General features: G+C 43.6%; 1 protein-coding gene across 1 annotated transcript in view; it reads left to right on the forward strand.

Annotated features, from left to right (window-relative positions):
• Positions 1-20709, forward strand: part of IGF1R (insulin like growth factor 1 receptor) — a 124362-nt gene that overhangs the window by 67102 nt on the left and 36551 nt on the right. Inside the window, exons 3-4 of the mRNA XM_042824520.1 lie at positions 16913-17225; positions 19656-19801. Of these exons, the coding sequence (XP_042680454.1) occupies positions 16913-17225; positions 19656-19801 (459 nt within the window). The remainder of the gene's footprint in view (positions 1-16912; positions 17226-19655; positions 19802-20709) is intronic.

The raw sequence follows: 20709 nt of genomic DNA on the forward strand, positions 1-20709 counted from the left end.
AGGGTTGCAGTTAATATTTAGTGAATTTTGCAGGCTCTGTTAAATCCGTGAGGTTCATCTAGTGACTTTATGTGTCTTAATCTAATGGTTTTATGTGTTTCTCAAAACTCTATTGAGTGAAAATTATAGATATGTAATTTCTACTTACAGAAGGAAAAAATGGCTTACAGGTACCGAGCGGTGCGTGTGCTGATGAAGGAGCAAATCTTTGTGCTGATGATGGAAGCAGCCCCTTTGTGCTTGTCTTCGATCCTGTTTCTGGCTTCCCAAGCAACCAGTAAATGTTCTTTAGGAAATCACCTCTTCTCCCCTCTCACTCCCCCACGCTTTGCAGGGGCAGACAAAGCATTTTTACCTCAGATAATCATCCTAATGGTTGTGTTTTCAAAAGCAATTACTGCTTAACAAACCCAAGTTTTCTGCCTTCTGTTAATGTGTTTTTACCAGTTCAATAAGATTTTCATTTAGACTTGTCCAGAATATATGAAATTGAGATAAATGAAACACCGAGTGACATCCTTTTCGTTGTAATTCATCTGTCTCCTGCCTTGTGTGCAGCACAGTTCTGGTGGTATTCCAGAAAGGAAGGTGAGTATCGCTAAAGAGCTTTTAAATGTAACAGAATGTATTAGCTGCTCTCTTTTCTGTAATAATTCTCCCCTGAAACTGCACAACAGGAAGCTGCACGATGCGAAACTGGTGCAGAGCGCTGGTGTGTCTTATGCAGTGGTGGCTGCTGGGCTTCTAGGTCTGTTCAGATTGTTCTGTGAAGCACCCGGGCTGTAACCTGCATCTCCAGGGCTGTCACTTCCAGGCTGCATCAGAAAGGGATCAGGTCATATCTGTCCTCCGTGTTTGCAGTTCTCCTCGATGAGACAACCCAAGTGCAAGTTCTGGAGTATCTTATTCCTTGGTCCTTCTGGTGCAACCCCAAGCGTGGGCCACGTGCTGACACTCCCCAGTGGCTCAGGCAGCTCAGGCAGACCAGGGCTGTTTGATTCTCTGCTCAGATATTTAAAGAGCTGAACAGAACCCGTGGTCCATCAGTCACAGCTTTGGTTTTGAAACCATTGACATGAATTATTTTTCAGTGTGCTTAGAATAAGATTGCGTCTGAAACCCCCTGAATTTGCTGATTGGTTCTCCAGCATCATAGGATGTCTGAGCAGCAGAGGAGGAGTGAGGGCTGGGAGCTGATGGATGGAGGCGGCCTTTGCAGCAAATGGAACCTGGCTGGGAGGAGAGGATGGTAGCGCTGGACTGATACGTAACACTTACTGTAAGGAGCTTTTTATAAAAAGAAAAAGAAAAAAAGAAAAAAAAGGAATAATCTGAGAGTGGCTGTAAACTGCAGGAATTCAGTGTATCTCACTTGTGGCTGTACTGAAATCTATTGCAGCTCTTCTTTTTATATCCTTTTGTCCTTTGAAATGCCTTGCTGTTAGGGGTTGGGCTCATATTTATTTATTCCTTCCTCTCGGCAGCTGCAGTGCTCAGACTGGTGGGTCGAGATGCTAACAATGCGCTGCCTACTGCCAAGAAGGGAGGTGTTTGAATTCATTTTCGCTTTCTTATTCTGAACACAGAAAAACAAATAACCTCCCCATGGTCCCTCTGAGTCCCGTGGCCCCGCGGTGTCAGTGCGCGTGCGGCTGCGCGGGTTGGCTTCTTATTGCTGGGCAGGTGTGTACAGCAGTGTGCCTGGCAGGTAGCACAAGTGTCTGCATTCTGCAGCACAAAGCATCTTACAGAAATCCAGAATAGCCAAATTAAAAAAGAACTAAAAAAACACCCAGAAGCGTTAGGCTGTATGGCAGTTATTTAACTGATTATACACCTGATGCTTTACTTTCATTCTTACTGAATGCGTTTATTTCTTGCCACATTTGTTCATACTGCTATGATCATTATAAGCATTTTTCACACTGTAAGTACTTCAGATGGTGGTGGTGCAAGAAAGATGGATTTAGGGATTGCTCAGTGATCCTGCAGCTGCAGTTCCAATGGTGCAGAACCCGCTGTGCTCCGCTCCGTGCTGCTTCAGGGAGCTGTGTCCTGCCACTGGGAGCTGTGCATGTGGGAAGCAATTGGGATTGCAGCCTTCCTGACCGAGGCGTGTGGGATGGGCTGATGGGTTGTAAAGGCAGCAATTTCACCCAAGGGAATTCTTTGTTGAGGGGGAATCTGGGAAACTCATAACTGTAAACATCGGGCTTCTTCTATTGTAATATATTGCCCAAAACAGTGAAAATACTGACTTTGGTCTGCTCAGTCTCTAATAAGCCTCTCATTATGATTCAGAGCACTACACAGAAATCCGCTCTGCCATGTATTAAATGATGCAAAATGTTTCTTTTGTGGTAAAACCCCACTACCCCAGGAGTGCCCTGTGTGCGTGTGTCCTTGTTGAATTCAGCATGTTCTCCTGAAGGAACCCTACCCAAGGCTGCAGGGAGCTGGCACACTGCTCTGTGCTGTTTGTGGTGGTTCCTTCCTCCCTCCTGAAACACCAGTGTAAAGAATCGCAGGGCTAAAGGGAAGAGAAATCCAGTGGTACTTGTTCAGAGCTATCAAATAACCTCCAGTGTGGGATTTTTATCTCTTTGTGGTAAGAGAGGCAGAGAAAAGGCACTTGAAAGCCTACGACGGCACAGCCTGTAGTAGCTTCACAAATTGATTCAGATGTTCCATTCAGAACAGAGATTTGATACGGGGTAATGAAATCGAATGGCTTAAAATAATCTCCTATTGATTTTTATGGAGAGAAATCTATACCTGCAGAATCAAACGGAGGCTACGGTAAGAGCTGCCTTTCCATTTCGCTTTGTTTTGAGCATGTGTGCTTTTAAAAGCCCACGTTTCTTCTATGCTTTGAACGGCTGCCTCTGCTTCCCTTTCATTTGATTGGGGCCCGAAGCCGAGAAACACGTGCTGAGATGCTGGCAGCATAAAACCACACAGTCCTGCTTGTTTAATGCGCCTGGGTGCATGCGCAGAGTTCTGAACTGATGATTTCTCTGAAGATGCTTCTCCAGGTCCCCGGGAGCGGCGGGCGCAGCGGGGGCACCGCGTGATGCTGCTCCAGCCTCATAAACAAACATCACGTGGCCACAGAGCCGCGCCGGCACGGGGAGAGCCAGAGCATTATCCTTATTGGATTTCCCTTCTGAGCTGCTGCTGATTTGAATGTTTTGGAATGTGTGGTGAATGAAACAACACCAGGCCTTTCTTTTTCCTTTTTTTTTTTTCTCCTCTTTTTTTTTTTTTTTTTTTTTTCTTCTTTGCCTTTACTTTTCAGCTACTGGGTTTAGGATGCACCCAACCTGGATTTAGGTCACTGAACCTATACAGAAGCTTCTGTAAACACTGGTGCTTGCAGGCTGCTTTTCTTTCTTGACAAAAATACATCAATGCGAGCAAGCGTTGTACATTTAATACTGAGTGAGGGAATGTGAAGGTGCAGGCAGAACAATGAATGTGTAAGAGATTCTCAATATTTTGCTCAGTACAATTTTTTTCCATGTAACCAGTAGAGGTTTTTATTAAAAATGGATTCTCGGGCTTGCTGGTGCATTGTTCCTGACCCATCGCTTACACTACAGAAGCCACAGCATTCTGGATGGGAGATGGTTCCTTGGAACAGCATGCCAGCCCTTCATTGAGAATGATTAGACTTCGAAAGCACTTAGCTCTCAGTGTAATTACAACTCAATTTCTCACATGTTGGGTCTTTTGATTTACAATGCGTACATTATAAATGATTAGGATGCTTCCCATAAAACAATATATGCTGCAGTACCTTGCTAAGATCATAACTTAGACCACGAGATCAGTCATCCTGCTGTATACTTCTTAGTTACACTCTTCATCTTCAGATAGCAGAGCTCAGCAATCCTTTAGTTTGTTGGATGTGTGTCAACATCGCTAATTTATGATGCTAACCCTGATCTAAACCAGCAGAAATTTGATGAGCTGTGTGAACTTTGTAGCTTCTGGTTATTGATAGGGTTGCCAGTAGGCTGTATTGACATTTGGGACGTACCAGACTCGTGGTAATACTTCATTAGTGGTTTGCAGGGAATAACTGATGAGATTGCATTTTTTGGAGGCTGAGGTAGGAGGAGACGTGAGGAGTGAGTTGAGAGCTAGACAAAGAGACTGCCCAGTGCACAGGCTTAGGAAGGGTAATTCAGGCCAGCAGTGGAGCAGGGTAAAAGCTGGTGGGGGGAGCTGGTAGGACAACAGGGGGCTGTCCTCACCTGTGCAGAGCTGAGGGATATGGGCAGAGCTGTTCTGCAAGAGGAAATCCAAGGGAAGGAGAAGCTGGCCCAGGGGCCTGTGAACTTGTAGAGTTTCTTTCAAGTTTAGTTTGGCAGATTTCAAGTGGCATTTTAAAAGATTTTGGTTTCCAGAAACATTACTATTAAGTTATTTGTACTGAGCCTAATCTTCTTTTCTTATCCATTGCACTGAGAACCACAAAATGATCTTTGAATGATCTTTTCTCAGAGGTACTTAATGCTGAGGAACACATTGCCTTGGTCATGTCATTCTCTAAATCATAACTTTTAAAGCTAAATATGTTTGTTAATAAAAATAAAAAAAAAAAAAAAAAAAAGGCAGTTTGGAGAAATCTCCTTAGTTAGGATTGAGTCCCTGTGGGTCACATCCCACTCTGTGCAGCCCTGGAAGGTCTCACAGCCTCCATGTTCCTGGTTTGCACTGTGGGTGCAGCGCTGTTGCTTTACCCCGTGCGTTGGGCCAGGAGGCAGATGGCTGCACCAGTGGCCACAGGGCTCTGTGTGGTACAGCTGTCACTGGCCATGGAAATCCAGCTGGGATGAGTGCAGTAGAGGTCATATGTACTGTGCAGCGATCTGCAGTTAGGTGAGGATCAGAGATAAACAGCCTCTGAGAGTCTGGGAGGTGTGAGTGCCCTCTTTCAGGCTAAGCTTTACTGTTAAGTGAAATAGAATATTTCTTTGTGGTTACTGACATGTCTACTCCTTTCTTGTCTTTTTTTTTTTTCATTCTTCTTTTTTTTGTCCATAACCCCTACATGGGCTGATTATTTAGTTTTAAAAACACTTTTTTTCTGGCTTCTGCCTTTTCTTTTATGTACTGGCAGCTGGACAGGTAATGCTTGAACCCCAGGGCATCTGGATTGCCTTGTTTAATTGCGTGCTCAAGTCTGTAATTCAGGACTTCGTATATCTTCAAATAAAGTTGTGGTGGTCATGTAGGGAGAGGGGCTTTGTCTATCAAGACAATCAGTTTCTTCTATTTCCGAATCTTCTGCTGCAGCCTTGAGTAACTCATTGTCTCGTACTGCATCTATTTTCTGTCACTTCAAAACGGACATGAAAATGACCACTTGATTAGATTTCATCCTTTGTAAAACATTTTGAGAACTGCTCGAATATAGGTATAAATATTAAGTATGCATATTTCTGTCACTAAGCTTTCATGAAGTTTCATTAGTAGAAACCAAGACCAAGGAGCTGATGGGACTAGGAAACCTCGAAAAGGGAAGCAAAAGGTTTGTCAAATGAGCTGCTGGATGAAAACAAACTCCCAGGAAAGGAATTGGATTAAAAGTTCGCCTTGCAGAGAGGCATGTGATGTGGGGATGGAGTGCAGTTAGTCTGTTCGGAGTTCCTCCTGTAGCAGCTAACCTTCAGCCCCAGCGTGGCCACCAGCGGACAGTGCTTCCCCAGGGCTGATCTCTGAGAAACTGCTTTGCTGTCATCAGTTTAACAAGCCTTGGTGCGTACGTCAAATGCGTCAAACAAATCTGAGAAACAGTTAAGCTGGAACAAGCATTAAGGTTAGTAGCTAGCCCAACCCCCTTGCTTCTTCCTCATGTCATTTCTAATTCATAAAACTGAACTATAAACATCCCTTGAGCTTCCTGCAAAAATCTGTTGCTTTGTAATTTGCAATTTAAATGATGTTTCTCTGTACTTGACTGCAGGCGTAATGAACTATTTTGTTCCCATCCAACTTAGTGCTTTTAGTTTAGTGGGGGGAATGTCCTGGAAGAACGATTTTCACCCCTAACTGTCCACAAGCAGGACCTGTCGTAATTTGGTAGTTTCCTTTCGTTGTTCTTTCATCGAAGGCTCAGACCTGTTCTGTCTGCCCTTTAGGATTTGTGTGTTTTTTAACCAGTGTGATTTTTCCAACCACGCGTTCAGGCATCGCATGCATAATGACAGTAAACTTCGTTATGAATGCAGATGCAAGCTTCCTAGCCCGTAAACTGCAGAGGAGCCGTGGCCTCCTATGGTTGGAATCAGATCCATTTGTTGCTTCTTTTTTGCAGTTGAACACATTGGAAGAGAAATGTCATTTCTAATGATGGAGTTGGAAAGCATTTCTCAAACTGAATGTTTTCTGGTGGCAGCGTTGCCTGGTCCCAGCATGGCTGGCCAAGGCTGGTCACTGAGCTCCTTTTATAGTCACAAGTATCTGGAACAGAGGTGACTGATAATTCTTTGTCACAACATTTCTTGGTGTCAGCATGGAATGTTGTTGGGGATGTTAACAGATTGATAACTCCAGAATAGCCAGAAATATTTTGGTTTTGGTTTGCTTTGTGAATTGGAAATTTGTAAGTGGCAAGCTTCCTTGCCTGCATTGTAGGCAGGTTCAGAATGTTGGGGGAAGGAGAAAGTTGTACTTTTGAGTAGAAAAAGCATGTGGGATTGGAAAGTGGAAGGAACAGCAGTGCTTTCACCCATTTAACCTGTGTAGCCAAATGTATCTACAGTTACTGGCTTAAGGAGGCCCACAACTGAAAGAAAATGTAATTTTTATTGCAGCATCTCTGAGAGTTCAACTTAAAATTCATTACATTTGCCATTCCTCTGTAGGTGTTGTAGGTGTCCTACAACCTAATAGTTGCCAGGGCAAACAAAGTTGCCTGAAGTCTTCACAGCCTATCTCAAGTCTGCAGGCTCTGCATGAAGTTACAAATAGTTATGTGACTGAATGGCATCGTGTGTGTTTTGGGAATGGTAAAATGGTGCTGCTTTTCCCATACCCTTTGTCAAATGAGCGCAGTGCTGGGATGTAAGGGCAGGAGGAGAGCGCAGCACTGCCTGCCTGTGCCGAGCCCTGGCCCTCCTGAGGATGACTTCAGCCCAGCACTTGGTTTAGAGCTGTTTTAATTGTTTGCAAAACACATGTAAGTGTTCTCCTCGTGCTGGTACTTGTTTTGAGCACACAGAAAATGCAAACAAACCAGACACCGAGCCCTGTGTGTGTTTATGGTGATGTTTCTTCACAGGTGCCTGTGTCTGGCAGCGTGGCGCTGCTGTCCTCAGCTATTAAAACAGCACTTGTTTGAACTTAACCAAAATATGTCTTTGTTGACCTATGGCCTTTTTTGTTTTTGAAATCATGTTTTGCTTCGTACAGGAACAAAGGTGCTTTTCTCTCTCTCATCTAGTACAGTTTTGAAGGACAGATGTATTTGATGGTCCTCATGGGTCCCTTCCAACTCAGAGCATTCTGTGATTCTGCAATTTGTATGATCAGTTGTTTTCATTAGGCGTGTGTCAGATCTGCAAATCAGGAGCTATTTCTGTGCCCCACATGTGTTACAGGTGCCTGGCATGTGTTAGATTGGTGCATTCCGAGGCGTTCAGCGTGGTGGAGGCTCACCCTTCTCTCCAGGATTTCTGAACCCATGAAGAGATTTTGATTAAAAGATGATGCCTGGGCAGGTCTTATGACGTCTGTATGAATTACGTTCGTATGGATTGCAGGCATAAGTCACTCCTCATTGTAGGGAGCTTTTTTGTCTTATTGTACTGCATTTAGGTACCTGATGCAGTTCCTTCTCCGCTGCTTCTCTAGGTTTTGCAGTATGTGAGTGTTGCTGAACATGCTGTGATCAATGGAGGGTTTCGGATCAGGTTCTGGCTTTTGTTTCCTCCCAGCTGTGAGCAGTCTGTTGGAGTGGGGTTTAGTGCTTGAGGTGTCCATAGTGTTCGCTGTGGGAACTGCTCAGCCGAGCACCATAGCGGTCAGAGCAGAGCGGTGCGTTGTGTGCGTTGCATGGGCTGGGCCAGGCCTGGGTCTGTGCTGCTGCAGATGGGCTATCGGTAGCGTCGATGCACGATCCGGTGCCAGTTAGGCATGTAATTGCACAGAAATGGCCTCTAATACCAGTTTCAAGAGGAGCTGCCAAAACCACAGAGCTGAAGGCCTCTCCCTCTGAGTTCGGCCAATACTGGAATGAAACAGCCCCCAGTTTGTTCCTCCGGGACACAGGCCTGCCTTGTTAGGAAATCGGTGAAGTTTGGGAACCCACAATACCTCACATAGCTCTGTGTACAGTAACAGAGAGTAGAAATAGGGCCATAGGCATGAGCAACCAGACGAGTTATAAATATAGACTACTCTCTCAATTCCAGTTTCGTTAGTCATGGGAGGACAGTGAGAGTTTTATAAACTTATAAGGAATATACAAACAGTTCTGCATTAAAATAACTCTGTATAATTTTTTTAGTGTGTGAAAAGCGTATTCTTTTTTGAGACCATCCATGTAAGTATCTGCTATACACAGTGTGTAGGGATCTGTGTATTTATATGTTCATGTGAATGTGACTCGAGAGTACAAAAAAAGGTACGAGAGTGGAAAGCTGTAGTTCAGATGTGCCAAATTCAAGCTGAAACATAGTGGGAAGTGCTTCCCACTTTTTGTCAGTATTGAAACATGAATCCTGCTTTTTTTCTTTCTTCTTCTTTCCCTTCTCCCCCTCCTTTTAAATTAGTGCCATCCTGTACCTTCTCAAGCTTCAGTACAGCAGAGGCAGCATCTCAGAACTGGCTTTGCTGTAGCCCAGAGTCCCTGTCGGATTCAGCGATACAGCTCACCTTGACTGTCCTTTGTATAAATAAATAAACAAAGCTGTCTGCTACTCCCTAATCTGATCACAAATCCTTACTACGGGAAGGGATTTAGAAAATCGGAGGCAATGTCATTTTTTTCTAGTCATACTAGTAGGAATTCCTCAAAAGCATGTGCTGGTAAGTAAGCATAGGCAGTTGTGCATCCAAGAATCAGCTGTACTTGCCTTTGTGGGCAGCAGCGGTTTGTGTGCCCCTTGTTGTGAGTGGATCATGAGCTGGCAGTTTCCAGGGGGTGCCGGTTCTCCTCACTCAGGTTGTTTTATGGCTGTGCTGGAAGAACTGAAATAGTTCTGATAGCAGAGGAGGTTTTTTAGAGGTAGCAAAGTGAGTGCAGCCTGGATGAGGCAGTGCCATCATTCCCTTAGGTTACATGAAAACACTGAGAAAACCCATCAGAATTGCCTTTTTTTTTTTTCTTTTTCGAATGCTTTCTAGCTCACAATTGCATTTTGTATGAGAAGACAGTGATTTTAGTGCAGATTTCAGGTCGCTTGTGCCCTCTCTGCTGTCCACGTTGCGTGTAAGTTGAAGTGCATTGCGGGACTCAGTCTGCCTTTGGGTGCTGTGAACTCTGGCACACTGTGTGTTCTGTCTGCGTTTATATTAGAGATTTGGAATGAAGATTATTCATGATTCTTAGGAACCCAGAGAAGTGCTTACTTTTTGTTTGCTGAGGATCTCAAGAACACAACCCTCATTTACTGTCAGATTTGCTTACACACTCTTGTATTTCAAGAAGTTGTGTAGGCAATATTTTGCCCATCATTTTGAAGATAATTGCCTTTAGTATTGTTTAAAGTGGTGTGATCTTGGTAGGATGATCTTCCAGTGAAGATGTCTGAAGTGATGCCGTACTCAAAGCCTTAATAGTCCCTAATTTAAAACAACTACACTTGGGCTTCTGACAACTTCCTGAGTGTTGGTGTTCTCATATCTTGTTTTGCACTTGTAGTCCTTCCCGTTTCTCAGGACTGGTGACTTTTTTGCTGTTAACCATCACCATTAAGAGAACTACAAAATTGAGGCCTTTGTGATAATGTTATCAAACCATCTTCTTCCTTTAGAATGGATCTGGAATGTGGAAGTATTCTTCCTCCAGCTGGGATTTTGCCAGAAGACGACTGACCAAGACTCCTTGCTTGCAGTCTATTAATTAAATCGCGTAAAGTTTATTGCCTTGCACTTGCAGATTAGATCTTGCTTTAAGCAACAGTGCAGGGAACAAAACAACACTCCAATATCTTGGTTGTGAAAGCAAGGAAAGGAAAAAGAATTTGGTTGAGAGGTACTTTAGGGCAGCTTCTCTTTTTCTCTCTGGACTGGGGAAGAGCTGTGCCGCTGCTCTCCTCCACACCATGCTTACATCCCCACTGGTGCTGCAGTTACTGTTTCCATCTGCATTCCCTCAGTGGGAAATTCACTCTTTGCCGGGGAAATTTCACTTCTTAGAACAGTATGGTGCTGATCATAAACTTTTCCCAAGCAATTTGCTTACCTGGTGTCTAAGATAAAGTAAAAGTGGCCTTGACGCCTGCTGGGTGCTGTGTGTGCGCCTGAGCTGTGTTTGTTTGTGTACTGAATTCATACTGGCGTGGAAAGGACAAAATGGACTTGTTTTTTTCCTCTTTCTCTCAAGTGCCAGCTGCAGCGATGCCAATCTGAGTTGTGCTGGGCAACATAAGCTGTTTTGAAAGAGAATGCAGTTCGTGCTGCCCGTTCTCATCAATAAGTCGTGTTTATTTGCACCTTCCTGGTCGCTGCTATTACGCACGTTGGAGCAAATGGAGGAATGTACAATCTATTAGTTCCTGTTGACTGTGGTTTAAGGCAGTTGTTTTCTTCACTCGGCTTTCTGTTTGCTCTCATTTCTGTGAGATGTGAGTAGCTGTGGGAGCTTTTAACGGGGCTGATTGCTTCATCTGCAGAAAACCTGAAAGGTTGGTTGGTTTTGCAGTGCCAAACAGTGTCCCTGCGTCCTGTAGGCGCTCTAAATAAAGCAAACTCAGCACACATCATTATTTATCACAGCTTGGGGAGCCTCAAGGCTGTTTTGAGGGGGACTTCTGGGGTGAGGAATGAGTGATAGATGGTGGAAAGAAGTGGGGAAGGCCACTCGAAGTCCACTGCATCCAGCTGAAATGTGCCTGTTGTTGGCTCTGTTTTCTGATGGGGGCTGTTGTATTCTTTTCAGCTAGGAAGGAGAGCAACAGATATGCTGTGTCTTGGAGGGGGCTGCACACCATGCCAAGGGCCTCTGGCTCCCCAGGAGCATGCTGTTTTGCTCCCTGTGCTAGTGTGGCATGCCATGTTCCAAGGGAGGGAGAGTATTAACTTTGATGAAAACATGTCCCAGGACTCGAGGGCACTGAGTAGCTCACCACAATAGTGTGTTCTAGAAGAATATTCATTTTATTGAACAACGAACATCCTCTGCCTCATGCCTTACCTTGGTGATCTCTGAGCATCTCCAGGTGCTGTGTGGTGCTGGGCTTCCTTCCTTTGGCCAGTCCCTGCTCTTCTCTTCCATATCCTTGGCAGTTGCTTTCAGCTGATCCTCTGTGGCATTTGTACCCAGCTGCTGACCTGCATTATGCAGGCTTTTAGCACGGTTTTGAATTTTAGCCACCAAATCCTGGGGAAGAGGGATGTCCAGGTAGATTGCTTGGCCAGTGTTTCATGTGCTTGAAGACTGAGCTGCTGGTGGGCTGATTGCAGGTTGGAAATATCCTCTGAGCCGCAGTTCTGGGTGCTTTGTGGCACCATGCCTTTCGATGAGAGATTATCTCATGTGGTATCTGCGATAAAGTGCAGTGTTGGGGTGCAGGGGATCAAAAAGGTTGGTGTATAAACCAAGCAAATGTAGCCGAACATCAGCTGGATTTGTACAGTGGGAAGAAAATAATTCACAGAACAACTTCAGAATACTTTTAAGATCCTTGGAAAGGTCTGCCAGATAAAAAGAGGCTGGTAACAAGTAGGATGTAAACGTGGAAACACATGGATTTAATGAAGTCTCTCCAGTCAGATATAGCTTGCAGGCCAGGCTTAATGCCCTGGTCTTGATTCTTAGTAGAAGTTTGTATAGGACCAGCCAAAAAGTCCAGTGGTGGGAATGACTGTATGTGTGACTGTATGACTGTGTGGAATTGTACAGAGAAAGGCGCTGAACACTTTAAATTCACAGTTGTGTTAAAGTGAACCTTTGTTGAGATCAGGTTGATCAGGTAATTTCAAAATGTGCCACGTTTTTGTGTCTTAGCTGCTGGAAGGTACGGAAGTTCTTTGATATGGTAGCTTTTTTTTATTTTAGGATATTTGCCAAAAATGAGATACCAGTTTTAGAGTGCAGGAGAGAATGGAGAGGGAATAATATAACGCACCGTGTGTGTTAGTAGTACTTGTTTCTATGGCAATATGAAGATTTTCTACAAGTCATGTAAGCAAGTGGCTTCTTCAGTTCTTTGGAGATGACTTTACCCATATTTCTGTGATCAGAACATGTTACTGCATGTATTTAACATGCATATTTCCTTCTTGCAGCCTTTATTCTGTAGCTGTTGAATTCCAGCCCTGGCCGTGAATCACTGGACCTGGATTTTCTGAGTAATATCTCCAGTCTCTCCATTCTTACCATATACTGGGCAAAAGAAATCAGGTCTTGTGGAGGCTGTTTGTCCATTTGAAGTCAGCTGTTTGAAAGACCAGACCAAAGTTTAGACCATTAAAATGCAATATTTAAAAAAAATCTGTCATGTAGAAGGATTAGCATTCCAAAAATGACTGGTTTTTTTCTGTCTTTGTGGATAAATTTAGACAGCTAATTTTTTCAGTAGTTGGCTGGGAGGACATCCTCCCTCCCTCTTCTGGTTTCTGCTCAAAGCTGGGTTTTTCCCTTGTCTTTCAGAAATGCTTTATGTGAAGGATGCATTATGAAATGAGAAAAAAAAAAAAAAAAGGGAAGGATTGAATATCGTTTCAGAAGGAGAGAAAGAATCTTAAAGAATAATAATAATAATAAAATAGTATCCCACACTTGGCAGCCCGGTGCTTGCCCGCGTGCGACTGGCCGGGTGCCAGCCTTGGCAGGGCCGGCCGCCACAGCTTGCCAGAAGTCTTCCTCTCCTGGCCACGCTCCCCTCCATGAGACGGATGGCTCGTTCACCTGATGCTTCTGTTCCAGGGCTGCTGAAGTCCCAGCGTCTTGGAGCTGATAAGAGCACTTTGTCTGTCCAAACTGTGCAATAGCCGTGATGTCAACGCGGGGCCGTTTCAGGGAGCTTTCGCTCTGTGTCGCTCCATACAGCACTGAGATAACTCGTGGCAGAAAGCCTTATTGCCACAGTGTGAAGCTGTCCCAAAAGTAGCTGCTCTAAATACAGAGATGATTTGTTTCTTGCCTTTTTTGTTTTGTTTGAGGATTTCCCAACCTGGCTTTTAGTTTGCAATTGCAGTTCAGCATCTTGGAGATTTTAATTGAGAGTGATGAGTCTGAGTTGGGTTCTCTTGGAATTCTTCTTGCTTCTTTTAAAGATTTGCATTTATTTTTCCAGTATCTCCTTTCTGTGTGACAGGTCTGGCCGGGCTGCTCAATGAGCAGCTAGCTGGAAGTGATATATTTTGCATTTTTGAGTAATCCTATCTTAATAGCATTTGGAAAATCTCTTGAATTGTGTTGACAAGGAGAACTTTCATTTGAAGAAATCAGAGGGAAGGTGAAGCACAGAAGGTCAGAAAAACTACTGCTGTTATTTTTGCTCTGGTAAATTTGATTTGTGGCTTGTGGTATTCTTGTCATGTCATTCTTTGAAGAGCTGCTGATTATTTGGTACTTTCACTCCCTGAAAGTAAACAACGAGGCTCTCTGGTCTAGTCGAGCCACTGCCATCTCTTCAGTAGGATCATGAAGCTGCGTAAGGGTCTGCTATTCCTAGGTCTTGTTTTGGCTTCTTCCTTCCATGGCTGCACTCCAAGGTCTCTGAAATTTTCCATTATCTTGGTAGCTCCACGTGATGACAATTAAGTATTTCTTGCCCTTGTGGCTGTCAGCAAGGATTTGTTCTTTTTTTCTTGTGTACAGTCATCAGCCTTTCTGATTCAAGGCACTTTCGTACCTAGCAGTTAAATTCTGTCCCAAAATGTCAGCCCACCATTCGCTTATGTTTGTCTGATGTTCCTGCAGACTCAAGTCAACAAGTATTCAAATGTAATTCAGTTTTTTTTTTTTTTTTTTGGCAAACTTTCATTTTCAATGTTTTGCTAAGATGTAGCAGCCCAAGTAACACCATTCATGAGGGAGGGAGAGGGGGAGTAAGGCTGATGTTCTATAGTGAGGCTTCTGAGTAGGGCTGTCTCAGGGACCTGGCATTTTAGGCAGATAGGACTTCGTGTTGTTTGTTCTGTATCCTGTACACACAAAAGTTCTTGTCCTGCCTCTTCTAAGAAACAGGATGCCTGTATTGTCTCCAGGCTGAGAACTTTGCCAACGTTAGCAACAAGTGAGAAATAGGGTTGAGAGAAAAATGAGGTTGCTGAGCTTTTAAAAAATTATGTGTACAGCATTTTCAGTAGTTGTCGTTCAAATGACTGCCGTTAAAACTGTTCCTACGCTTTAGAAATCTAGTTCACTGATTACCTTGTTCACGTGAACTCGGATATCCTCCTTTGCTTCACTTTGTGCTCCTGCAGGCAGCAGTCAGCAGATTTACAGAGAGATGCAGGGAATCCTATTTATACACCAGTCTGTTCCTGAATTGCAGAGGCACTAAGGCAGTATGGAAGGCTTTTCCAGGAGTGAAATCATCTCGCTCCTTCTCTACTACGTTCACGTGGACACTTAGTGCGGCAGCCTTTGTTTTTTGCAAGTGTCTGCCCTGATGGAAACACGCAGTGCTGCTTCAGTAAATCTAGAACTTTGCGGAGGCACGGGGACGTGTGCTGCTTCTTAGTATGGCTCTGAACTGGGAACGTTGCTACTGCACTAACTGGGGGGTCACTCAGAGCAGCAGTCCATCTGCTAGCAAGGCACACTGTTTGTTTATTAGTTGTCGGTGTGGTAGTGCTGTGTACCAGAATGTGCCTTACTGGGTGGTGTATGGGCATGCTTCTCTCCTTTTACATTGATGCAAGTAACCATCAGTAAGAGACTTTACACCAATATGCTTTTTTATTTTTGTTGGTGTGTGATGTAGGTGTTTTTTCCTTCTTCAGAGGAAATCAAGTATACCTGTGCTGTGCATTCTGTAGCAGTCCTCACTCCTGCTATGGGTTTTGGAAGTAGTTCTCCCTATGGAAACTTCCTCATTTGACCTGTTGAGGTGTATTTGTGCTGCCTTCACCTGGTCTGGCAGTTTGGCTAGCAGGATATGCAGCACCACCTCTGCAGGTTGAATTTCCTCTGCAGAATGTTTCCAGTGGTGATCGTAGAAGCTGGTTGGTACTTGGATGCCAGGCTCAACTTGCGATTGGCAGCTGGGACTTGTTTTAAAAAGGGGCCGGGGGAAAGTGCAAAATATTGAAGCAAGATCAGTACAAAACCATTTGGATTACAAATGCAGAGTTGCCTGATGTGTGTCTTACGAGTCCGTTTGGGGGTGGGCACAGGCTTTTTGTGAGCAGCACGTAGATCCTGTTGCAGAGCTGTGAACCATTTTGATTTTTAATGAGCAGAGGAATTGAAGACTTTTCTGGTTTGTTGCACCAGTTGAACGAAATTTCCTCTCAGATATTCGTGCTTTGCCACATGGCAGATTTTTGGCAGTCAGGAAGAGGAAGTTGCAGTGTAAAATTTCTTTTGTGGAATTGTGAACAGTATCTTAAAACGTGTTTCCCTGCAGGCTGGGCTCTGTTGCTTCTGTGTGCATTCTGGGACATTAGTTTCTTTGCTGGTCGTGTGCTTTTTGCTCCAATAGCTCAGTTAAATGTCTCGTGGTGCTTTGCTTGGATCATACTGGAGTTGTACTACTGAAATGCTGCTTTACGCTGTTATTATTGGTACTGTTTTTTAGCTAAGTTAGAAAGTGGAAAACAGTCACTTAATGCAAACCAGATTTCCTATCTGTGTTTGTTTACAGAGCCTCTGGCACACAGCTCGCATGGCTAAAGGGCCATACAAAGCTGCAATCAAAATGTTGTTGTTACATAAATATAATGCTGCCACTTCTTTTGATGTAACAATAGTGAGATTGTCTGGTGACGATTCTGCTCTTTGTTCGTTTCTTCCAAGCGCAATGCTTTCACAGAAAACGAAAGTCTCAATAAATTCAATAAATTTGCGCCTCCCCTCTTTTTTTTTCTTCTCTTTTTTTTTTTTTTTTTTTCCTGTACTTTACCTGTTTTGTTCTCCAAACCTGGAATTTTGGGGATAAGGCAGAATTCTGTTATGGAATTCTTCAGGGAGAAATAGCAGCGCCTCTGATTGCACAGTATTTGATGTTTACCATCTGTACTTTATTAAACCTCATTCTGCATACATAAGCAACATTGGGATGCTACATTGGGGTTGACCTAACCATGTGTGCTATAGTATAGCAGTGCTTTATTGTACAAGTGTAATTAAGTTGTTTAAAGGAGGCTTATTTTCTTGCCAGTAAAGACCAATTTGAAGTGTACAAATGGGAAAGACAAGGAATGCTTAGAAAGACAATAAGTCAGCGCTCAAAAAAAAAAAACCACCAAGAAATCCCATAATTCTAGGGCTTTGGGATGGGGGAGTATTGAATTGTTTCCATTATCCTTATGTTGTTCTTCTTTTCAAAGCTGCATTATTTCATTGGCTCATGTTATGAATTTCATCTGCAAAAAAAGATATTTTCAGGCAACTGAAACAGGAAAAAAATAGTCAGTGCAGTCAGTTTTAAAGGAATTGACTCTTCTGCAGAGCTTCCCTAGAGCCCAGGCAATGAAGACGTAGATTTGTGCAGATTGGGGTTTTTCTATAATACCATTCCCCTTACTTCACAGCAACTCAGATCCCTCGCCTTCTTTCTTGCAGTGTGCCCCAGCTCATGTGGCAAGAGAGCCTGCACAGACCAGAACGAGTGTTGCCATCCTGAGTGCCTGGGGAGCTGCACAGCACCCGACAACAACACTGCTTGCGTGGCCTGTCGCAACTACTACTACGAAGGGGTCTGCATGCCCACCTGCCCTCCCAACACCTACAAGTTCGAGGGCTGGCGCTGCGTGACCAAGGAGTTCTGCTCCAAAGTCCCTGCCACTGAAACAAGTGAATACGAGAGGTTTGTGATTCACAACGATGAGTGCATGGCAGAGTGCCCCTCTGGATTCATACGCAATGGGAGCCAAAGGTAATGCAACTTTCTTCAAGTCCGACACAGTTAGCATGTTTATTCCTCCCTCCCTACTCTGTGGCAGCCTTGTGATGCAAGTTGCTTTTGGTGGAAGAAGTGTTTTGGAATTTCATCACTTCTCAGTAAAGGCTTGCTCAGACATCATTTTAGAAGTCTAATTATGGCCTGTGCACATCAGTTCATGCTGCTTGTTCTGAAAGACTTCAGGAGGTCAGAACAGTGCAAACCCAGGTTTTGAACAAAAGAAAGTGAGAGCCAAGGAAGACAGGGCTGGAGATTGGCAGATTACCGTTGTCACGCTCACAGCAAGCTAGGAGCTGTCTTGTTTCACATGTTATTTGCTTTATGTATACTTACATTTTAGACATGTGTTCTTTAGTAACTTTATTTCCTTTTTTTCACTCTTTCCAGAAAATAGCAATGATGTTTTAGAAGAGAACAATGGTAAAATTGGTTACAAAAATGATGCAGATAACATTACACAGAATAAATTTCTGGAAGGATGTAACTCACCTCCACTTATTTCATTCTGACAGTTGGACTGATGTGTACTGAACACTTTCTTATTTTACTTGGGGTTAAGCTAACAGCTTCAGTTGCCTGCTGACCCAAACCTCTATAAATAAGGGAGGGTGCTTCAGTGCTATGCTAAACAGATGCCCTTTTAAGTTGCTGTAAGATACAGGTTTTTGGAAAGATGGTTGTGATGGTACCTGCACTGGCTGTGTGTCTGTGCATGGCATTCATCTGTTCACTCAAGCAGCAAGGCAGTCCCTGGTTCACATTAAGTTGTAAGCAACTTAACACTGTGTTTGCTCAAAGCCCAGTCAGTATTCACCAGAGAAATCTTTCACTTATCTACCTGAGGTTGTAGTCCCAGCTGTTTGAGCTGCTTACGCTGAAGTGCATGACAGTTCTATCTTATCTCAGTGTAGCGCTCAGCTGCAGAGATTGGAAGGAGCTGTAACCCAAGGCCAGAGAATGTTTTCTTCCCCAGAGGTGATGTTAACAAATAGTTGCAAATGGAAAGCATTTCCCGCATTCTTTGTACATTTAGTTGAATGCCTCTTGCTTGTGTCTGTAGCTTTTAGTGGTCTGTGGCATGCTACAGTGCAGGATTTTGAAATAGGACCTTACCAGTAAGAAAAGGAAGCTTCCTTCGTTATACTGTGCACACGAAAAATGGCTGCTATCAATTTACATGTTTCTTTAAGCCTTAGAAGAAAGTGGACTCAGTTTCTTTTTAAGGTAATAAATAATAAGTCTGTGGTCATCACTGTTGGCATCAAAAGCTTTTGTCTTTGGAGCTCTTTCTCTTTTTCCCCTCTAAAGCAATAATGTAGGGTGAGTGGTAATGAAATCCAATTTATTCCAGTATTTTCATTAGTGAGATCAAAACCAAATTTGCATCAGGAAATTTGTACCAGGAGTGATCAGAAGGCATGTTTTTTCCACATGTGTTTAATGGCACAGTCTATATGAAGCTGCAGTAGCCAAAGGCTAGGCTAGCCTGCAATCTTGCTCCTTGAGTTTGGCCTGTTAAAATGTTTATAGATGTCTGTGAGTATGGGAAGCAGGACACATCAGCCTGACAGTCAGGTTTCTCTGAGTTAGGCTATGCCTATCTTGATGTTTTATGGTCACAGGTGTACCTGTTCTTTCTTAATTTGTGTAATCCATTTTGGATCTGTTTAGACTTCTTGTCTGCCTCTCCCAGTCCTTTGCAGTGAGTTACACAAATTAGTTTTGTCTTGCATGAAGGTGCATCTTTTTGTTTGTTTGAACTTGCTACTTTAATACCTCTGACGCTGTAAGAAACAGTGACTAATTCACTGCTCACTTTCTCTGTGTCACTCAGGACTGTATACACCCACAGCTGTCTTTCCCAGGTTAAAACACTAGGGTTGGTCTTGAAATGCTGGTTTGAGGACGTGGAGAAAGAGAACTTCATAGAATTTGTAACAGTACTTGCCCATCTCCAGTTCCTAGCTGGCCTATTTTTGGAGGTTAAGTCTAAATTAGCTCAAAACTTCCATAGCACTTGATGCTTGTGTAGGTTAGAAGGGTCATCTTTGTGGTTATAATGAAGCTGGAGTAAATGAAACAGTGGTGTTTTTTACCTGAAGTGCCTTCTGCTCAGGGTAACAGAGCCTTTAAGAAATTGGCGAGCAGCAGGTAGGAGTCCATTCGATTGCTCCCATGGTGCTGTGGACAGGAGGTGTGATGTGCCAGCCTCTCTTGGGTCCTACAAGTGTGTTGTTATGCTTACCTATAAGTCTCTGCACTAGTGTGGTAACTCTCATTGTGGGCTGATGCATTTTCCTGAGCTTCATATAGAAATGTCTTTCAAAATGAAATTGAAAGCAGTCTGTGGAATCTGAGCTGTGTATCACTGCTTATTTTCTGTTTCCTTTTCTTTCCAAACAGTATGTTCTGCAGCCCTTGTGAGGGGCCTTGCCCCAAAATTTGTGAGGATGGGAAAACGAAGACCATTGACTCTGTCACATCAGCACAAATGTTGCAGGGATGCACGATTCTCAAGGGCAATTTGCTGATCAACATCCGTCGTGGAAGTAAGTGACTTCCCTGCCTTTACAAACCTCTGATGAGACTGCTTTTAATATTTTTCTTTTGTCAGCGTAATAACAGGAACATAAAAAAGCCATGACTTGTTTGTTTTCCTGTCAGATAGCAGTGCTCCTGTTTGGGTTGGCCCACTTGTAGCACCATTCTCCAACGTGCAGATGGAATAGGTAGTCAGTTACCAACCATGAAGCAGGGAAAGCTGGTATTTTCTTTAGCTTTTCTCAGCAGGGCAAGGAACCAGGAGGCACCAGGACTAGGAAGGGAGATGAGAAATAGTCCCAAAGGAGTAATAAAGCCTTAACAAAGTGAGAAAGTGGAAAGTCCTTGTATCTGGGTAGATAAATAAGAGGGAGTGGCACTGGAAGATGGAATAGCCTCAGTTTCTAAGGTAGGAGGTGTCGTCTTGCTAAAATTTGCAATCAGTTGCTCCAGAAGCTCATACAAAGCCCAGCACTGTGCCTTTGGATGGTCCTCCTTAGTGAGCTGGCCAGTCTTTGTTGCATGTCTTGAACAAGCTCTGGATTAAATTTGTCAGGGATGTCATTAGTTGGTCAGGGAAGTGCTGAGAGTTGGTGAGCTTTTAAAGAAATACACAGTAAAAATCGCTGTTAGTTTTTGTTGGAAGTCTGTCTCTGTATGGAAGGGGCTTTTTGCTTTTTCATGAATATGGTTGGAACCTTCAGATATATTTGATTCCCTTCCTTCTGCTTAATGAAAATTATGGGGTTTTGAAACAGCAGTATGTGCGTTACTTCACTCATGGTTCCACTGTTGCTAGTAGAGTCTGCATCAGGAGAGATTTTCAGTATAACTGGAGCAAATACGTGCAGAGGGGGGATGTTGTGGCTTACTTATTATCTAAGTGTGTTGAAGATCGTGACACCACACGACGACT

Source organism: Centrocercus urophasianus, unplaced genomic scaffold, assembly GCF_019232065.1.
Source record: "Centrocercus urophasianus isolate 14NV4802_14NV808 unplaced genomic scaffold, USGS_Curo_1.0 seq_23, whole genome shotgun sequence".
Lineage (NCBI taxonomy): Eukaryota > Metazoa > Chordata > Aves > Galliformes > Phasianidae > Centrocercus > Centrocercus urophasianus.